At 51.3% G+C, this 6,986-nt stretch overlaps 2 protein-coding genes across 2 annotated transcripts; one reads left to right on the top strand and one right to left on the bottom strand.

Moving 5' to 3' along the window:
- Nucleotides 1–1,741: 1,741 nt before the first annotated feature.
- PHATRDRAFT_23375 (predicted protein) lies at nucleotides 1,742–2,785 on the top strand (the record flags this gene model as incomplete). The annotated part of the gene is made up of 2 exons (XM_002184405.1): nucleotides 1,742–1,892; nucleotides 1,965–2,785. Coding segments are annotated over exons 1-2 (969 nt in total), but the record flags the coding sequence as incomplete, so codon positions are not given.
- Nucleotides 2,786–3,100: 315 nt separating this feature from the next.
- PHATRDRAFT_49652 (predicted protein) lies at nucleotides 3,101–6,231 on the bottom strand. Its single transcript, XM_002184307.1, has 3 exons — nucleotides 5,811–6,231; nucleotides 4,799–5,616; nucleotides 3,101–4,686 (listed from the first exon to the last, which is right to left on the bottom strand). The coding sequence occupies exons 1-3, from the start codon at nucleotides 6,077–6,079 to the stop codon at nucleotides 3,245–3,247; spliced, it is 2,529 nt and encodes an 842-aa protein (XP_002184343.1). The 5' UTR covers nucleotides 6,080–6,231; the 3' UTR covers nucleotides 3,101–3,244.
- Nucleotides 6,232–6,986: the final 755 nt, after the last annotated feature.

Genomic DNA, 6,986 nt, shown 5'->3' with positions numbered 1-6,986 from the left:
TTTTGTCTCTTTTTCTGCCGCCGTAAGCTTCTTTTTGTTTTCTTCAAGATTGTTAGTGGAGCGCAGCAGAGGAGTTTTGACTCCCAACACACTAATGATGATCGCAATTATCGATAGCAAATTGTGAATTGTGAGCGTTTCTGCAGGGCATGCCTGTCTCAAACACGATGATGCCAGCACGCCAGCTGGCTGTCGCTTCACCCGTGTACTTTGATGACGCAAAAATTGCCAGATACAACCAGTTACGAGGTGGGATTGACCCTTCACTCCTTCACGATACTCGTGTTCAGATTCTCCATGCTTTAAGAAAAAGACCTGCAAAAAGTGTTTGTATCAGTATTTGGACTGCCTAACAAACCTACCGAGACCTTCGGTAGCTGCCATTGAAAAGCTGCATGAAAAGAGGGTATGGCTGGAGCGACGAGGTCAACGTATGGAAGAGCGCACAATAGAACAAGCTTGGCAGCTCCGGCGAGACATGGCCCGCTCGTAAATGCGCTGTATCATACATGGAATACGTGGAATATGTGTTTGGCAGTGCACAAGTAAAGGACTGAGCCAAAAACCGGACCAGATGAGAGTACATGCATGCCGCCAGGCATGTTGACTGGCAAGGACTACTTGTAAGGAACATGTGCCAATAGAGCAGGCGCCAGGCCATACCTATTAAGGGCGGTGGTAGACATGCTAAAGTAAACTTCTGGATAGGAATTTAAATTGTCCAGTCGGACTCATGAAGGGCAGAATTGCAAGACTCTTCTCCCGAAGGAACAAGGAGCTGTGACACCCCCAAGCGGGACAGCCGGTTTTGTTATTCGTCCACAGCAGATACGGCCATGATGCAATATGGCGGAGCGAACGATGCCGCTAGTAGCGAATTTTCTATTAAACTCTTTAGCAGAACGTATATAATTCGACAAGGATAGATGCCAAAGTGGTCCAGGTGTTTTTCATATATACAACTAGGTGGATTCCAACTGGTCGTGCGGAAATTGCATCACATGTTTTTGCTGTAAATATTTGTTGTTGAGCAAGGAAACAATTTATGGGCAGGTCTTTGTTCCTTGGTTGCTTGAAACCATTCCTTACAGTCAATACCTTCCTCAGGAGTAGCTGCAGTGAGGAGGCACGACATACCGAGAGAGGTGCAGCAACCAACAAACAGTAACATACCTTGACACCTTTTGCAATCATGAGCAACCAACAAACAGTAACATACCTTGACACCTTTTGCAATCATGAGAAGATGACATGACTCATTTCACGATCCAAATTTGTCGCGTAATTTTCGGGACTAATGAAGCGCTTTTCTGGCGGTCAAATCCAAACCGTGCGTTTTTCACTCTTCGTGGATGAACTGAACAGGAAACACGACGACGGCCCGACCTGATTTACAAAGGCAATTGATGTGACACGGACTGCTCTGGGCTGCCACTGACTTTACGCGATTTTGTTTGCAAACAAAAGAAGCTTTCCATTTTTTGTGGATTCGTCTGGTATGGGCGTACCTGGTCAGAAGTGTAGAAGACAGAGTAGATCGTTGATGGCGTTCTCTACTTGCAGTACCGTTCTTTCTAGCTGTAGTTGGCGTCCGGTCCAAGCCTATGGCATGCGACGAGTGAGGAGCTTTCGAAAAGGTTGCCAGATGAATGGTTACACAGCATTATCCTCTTCTGAAGAGGCGGGACAATCAGCCCTTCTTCTTCCTAATTCCTGTCGCGATGACTTTCCGATTCGTTCCGTAATGGCACCCATGGTGGGCGCCAGTGACTTTGCCTTTCGCTGCCTTTGTCGACAACACGGGGTCGATCTCACCTACACGCAAATGATTCACGCCAAAAATTTATTGGGGGACAACACCTTTTCCAAATCCCATTTGGACATGCATGAACGTACGGACCGTTTGTTGGACCACGGCATCTTGCTACCTCAACAAGAAGTCTGCCTCAAAGGTCTCCAGGGAGATCGTAGTTTGCCCCCCGAGCTGAAACCCTTCACAAATGGTCCCTTGATGGTACAACTGGCTGGTAATAGTGTGGATATGGTCTTGCGAGCGGCTCAATACGTGCTAGATCAGACGGACGGCAAGGTGGATGGTTTTGATCTCAACTGCGGCTGTCCGCAGGGTATTGCCCGCAAAGGTCGCTACGGCGCTTTTTTGATGGAAGAAGACACGGATCTGGTTTGTCGCATTCTCTCCGCACTACGCCAAGAACTACCCGCGAACATTGCCGTATCGGCTAAAATCCGCTTACCAGTCACGGATGAAATGCTCGTTGCTCGGATGCCCAAACTGTTGGATACGGGCGTCGACTTTATGACCATACATGGTCGGACCCTGCACGAAAATAAAACCAAGGTTCGCGGCGTCCACACCGATCGGATTAGATTAGCTATCGAGACGGTCCATAAGCAACGGCCTGGGTTCCCCATTGTGGCCAATGGTGGTGTCGAGCACATGCCAGACGTGGCCAATCTACAAGCTCGTACCGGTGCCGTGGCTGTCATGTCCAGTGAATCCTTGCTGGAGTTCCCCAACATTTTTTCCATCGATACGCGCAAGCTGACCCCGCGACAAATTCTGGAACAGCAGATTGGATTTGCACGCGATTACCTGGGCTGGTGCCGGGTGTATCCTCCTCTACCGGGAGTCGCGGGCAATGGAGGTTCTTTCAACGCTATCAAAGGCCATCTATACAAGTTTCTCCACCGGTATTTGCAGGAATTTCCGGAGTTAAGGGACGAAATGACGTACATGACGACGCTGCAGCAGTCCATTGATTTTTTGGACCGGTTGGAAGCGAAATACGCCGCGGTTGTCGACATTGAGCTTACGGGAATGTTTTCGTCCAACCCAAACTCGTCTTGGTACCGGCGACACCGGGTGGGCAACTTGCGAGTGCATCAACGGGACGTACAGCTATCCTCTGGTTTGGTCTCCAGCCATGATTCGGTTTTACTGTCCACCGAAAGGCGCAAACAGTTGATAAAGCAACGGATCGCAAGACTGAAAACACAGCGCAAAGAAAAGAATAGTGTACTGAAATTATAAATGAAGAAGCCATGATGGTAATTCCTATTTGGATAATAAAGATCCTCGAATGGGTAAATGCCGAAGCGTAGTTAGCTTAATGTTGCTGCCCAAGCGAACCCGAGGGGACCGGTGAATAGTTTGCTGGCCAGTTCTCTCCTCGGTTGGCTTCATCCTGTTACTGTTTGTACAAGACGTTTGCAGGATCCAATTCTACCATTGGATAGTAGCTCGTACACCGCTAGTGCTTTGTGCAGAGGCGCCGGATGCCATATTCAAACTATTGGCGCCCCCCATGCGCTCGGCCGTGTTTCCTTGCGCGAGAATCTTATCGAATGTATTCTTGTTGGCCACCAGCTTGATCGCTGCCTCCACCTGTGCGTCGTTTTTCATACCTCGTTCAATTAACATACTCTCCGGAAGATATCGGGCCAGAATGCCTTGGGAAATATCTTCTTTAATATCTTTTCGATACTTGTCGAAATCCTTTTGGACTTCCCGAACAATGTTGGCCTGTAGCACTTCCACCTCCTTTTCGGCACCCTTATATCCACTCCGTTTAAGAGCCTTTTTCAAATCGGATAGCGGTCGACTGTACAGCGCATCCAGCTCAATGTCACCAGTTTTCTGCTTTTGATCGACAAAGGCAATAAAGTTTCGGTAAATATCTTCGTCCACGGCAAAATTGTTGGTCAGCATGTGTGTTTTACTCCATTCCGCGGCATACTCGTTGAACATTCCCGATCGCAGCAACGTCACTTCCAGGGCCGAAGCCTTGGGAGCTTCAATTTTGTAATCCGCTTCCACACCGCCGCCGTCTCTCACCATGCGGCCCGCTTTGGTATAGTACACCTTGCGATCAGCGTCGGCCACCTTACTGGCAATGTATCCTCCATTTTCTTCCTTGAGGCCACCCCCTCCTTTATAGTTGACGCCTTGAATACACCGGCCACTGGGTGTGTAATACTTGGCTACGGTGAACTTGAGTGCCGTATTAAAAGGTAACTCTTCCACGTTTTGCACCAACCCTTTGCCAAAACTGCGGTCCGCACCCACAATGACGCCCACATCCAAATCTTGGACGGCCCCGGCCACAATCTCGGCCGCTGACGCCGTTTGTCCGTTGACGAGCACCGCCAGTTTGGTGTTGGGATTCAGAATGGGATCCACCCGACTCCGGTAGAGCATTCCGGGAAAGCCCCGTCCGCGGGCCGACACAATGTCACTGCCGTTCGGGACGAGCAGGGACGCTACGTCTACCGCCGACGTCAAAAGGCCACCGGGGTTGCCCCGCAAATCGAGAACGAGTCCCTGTAAACTCTTGTCTCCGTTGGTCGCGTCCAGTGTCCGTTGCTGTAAGTACGTAATGGCCTGACGCATTTCGGCACCGGCGTTGGAGGTAAAGCCACTCAATTGGATGTAGCCGATCCCGTCCCGGGGACTTCCCACGAGGGTGGCGAGTTTGACGTCCCGGAGGCGAACAACGGCACGGGGCATGGTAACGGTTTGTACGTCATCGACGCCATCTCGGTTGAACTCAATACTTACCAAGGTTCCGGGTTGTCCACGGAGCATATTGCGGACGTCTTCGACCGTCGTATCCGCTGTGAGAGGCTTATCGTCAATCGCCAAGAGCTTGTCGCCGACGCGTAAGCCTGGGAAACAGAAGAAAAAAGTGCCGGTTGAGCGTGCGGAGGTTCGTGTAGAGCCCCGACCCGACTGGCTGTACTAGTAAAAATGTCGGGGCGGGCGTTCCAACGAACGTACCGTAATCAAAGGCGTACCCCTCAAAGGCGGTGACTACCCGGATTCCTTGTTTGCGTGCCTTCTCCAGAGCCTTGCGTTGTTCCTTGCGATCCATGTATTCGTCTTCTTCCTCTTCGGTCATGACGTTACTCATGGTATTCCGATTGCGTTCGGTATCTTCTTGACTGGCAGTGTCGGATTGTGCGGCGGCGGGCAGTAGTTGGTTGGCGTTGGATTTCGGTTCGGCCGCGGCCCGCGGTGTTCCGGCAATGACGAGACCCACACCACCGTAGCGGCCTTCGATGGATTCCGTGAGTGCCACGGCTTCTTGGGCAGCTTCGAATTCCGTGTAGGGATCGAGTGACCGGAGCATGGCGGCAATTCCGGTTTCGAAGAGTTTGTTGGTGTCGACTTCTTCCACGTAGGCTTGTTCCAGATCGCCGAGTATGGTTTCGAAGAGTGTGACGGGTTGGGATAGTGATTCTACGGAAGCGTAAATGGGGTAAATAATGGCGGCGGTGGCGAGAAAGGCTCCGGCAGTGAAACTAACCAAGAATCCTTTCCACGCGTGGAGTTTTTCGAAGAAGGCGCGGTAGAAATTGCGGAGGGGTGCGGGTAGGAAGCGGAGTAGCTGTTCGAGACGCGTCCGGGCGTTCTCGACCGATTCTTGCACGGACTTGGTCACGTGGTCGAAGGTTTGGGTGACGGGATCGAGCATAAACTGGCGACGCTCTTTCGAGTCGTTGTCGTTGTTGTTGTCGGGACGTCCGGCGAGGGACAACACCCGAAATTTACGGGACGGATACCCCTTGGACGACCCCGACGTCGGACGGAGAAGTCTGTCACGGTAGTAGTAATAGTAGTACGAACGAGTGAGCGCGTGAGTGACGAAAGACGAGAGCACGAGAATCCCAACACACGAACATGCAGGCACGCAATCGTTCCAGTATCAGCAACAGAAGTAGTTTGCGAGTCAATGGCAACGATCGAGTCCACGAACAGGAGCAAGTAGCGTCGTGAGATTGTCACGTACCGTGTCGGGCGTGTCGCGACTCGACGAGTATGAGACGCGGAATCGTTCGCAGGCAAAAGCATACGGAGTGGTCGCCGACTACCATGGTTGTACGAGTGCGGAGATAATGGTGATAGTGATGGACGGTGCGTCCGAATCCCACCCTTTACTACCCGCAGCAATGGTGGTGATGATGATGGGGGTACACTGGTAAAGCCGTGGACAATCCCATTGGAACCCACGACGACCACGACGACGCAGCAAAACAGGACGACGCTGCACGGAGACATGAAGAGTGATCGGTCGGTCGCGAGGTATACGTTGACGTTGACGTGTTTTGTTGACGTGCACCCAAACTCTTCTGCACGAAGGAAGGATTGTTCACACCGTATAGCTCACTACTACTTAAATTGACAGTGAGTAGTGAACTCGACCAGGAAGGAAGGTCGAAGTGTGCCATTCCAAGTCGCTCCCGGGGCAAGCGAAGAGACAAGTCGAGAGAGAAACGCGTCTCTAGATTCTGCGGGCGTCACGTCACGACAGTGCCGTGTCGTGTTCCGCACACTCACACACAGAAAACTGTACGTGGTGGGTGGGCTGTGGGGACCCAAGTGTTCTGCGAATTTCCTACAATTTCTGTTCGCGCCATCCCACGTCGTCGACGAGGCAAGCGCATCTATTCTGTATCATCGAGACTGTCGCTAGACTAAAATATATATAAAAAGATATAGGTGACACATTCACATATGCTTGCGGTCCACGTCCGAATTGCTGCCCTACACCGAAAACGCCACCCAACATTGCAAGATCCTAGCTCTAGCTATTAGGAAAACCTTGTCCGAGTCAGGTCTTACTATCGCAACTACTCGCTAGCTTGCTCTACTAGCTACTGGAGAGGTTCACCTGTACACAACTCGACACCTGTCCACAACTCAACGAACCCACAGTTTCTGCCGGAGTAGTCGTGCACTGGGACACAGTGCGACAGAGAACTACCGTACCGATTCATTGGCTTTTTTACCTTCTCTCGCCACACACACACTCTTTCGCGTGGTCACGGATCTCCCCTCCCTCCCTCCCTTTGTACATCATTGCACCCAACGGACTCCCAATGTCGGAAAGTGACGTCAACAAACAACTCGTCCAGAGACTCATTTGGCTTTTCGTTACCGTCTTTATTGCCTGGCCTTTGGCCTG

Source organism: Phaeodactylum tricornutum, chromosome 23, assembly GCF_000150955.2.
Source record: "Phaeodactylum tricornutum CCAP 1055/1 chromosome 23, whole genome shotgun sequence".
NCBI lineage: Eukaryota > Bacillariophyta > Bacillariophyceae > Surirellales > Neidiaceae > Phaeodactylum > Phaeodactylum tricornutum.
This window is presented reverse-complemented; position numbering and strand designations above follow the sequence as displayed.

Bases quoted from the DNA above. Each gene is read 5' to 3' on its own strand.
- PHATRDRAFT_49652 (XM_002184307.1), bottom strand. From the start codon at position 6,079: ATGTCTCCGTGCAGCGTCGTCCTGTTTTGCTGCGTCGTCGTGGTCGTC. The intron at 5,617-5,810 runs GTACGTGACAAT...CTACCGTGACAG, and splicing joins GTCGCGACACGCCCGACACG to ACTTCTCCGTCCGACGTCGG. The intron at 4,687-4,798 runs GTACGTTCGTTG...TCTGTTTCCCAG, and splicing joins GGGGTACGCCTTTGATTACG to GCTTACGCGTCGGCGACAAG.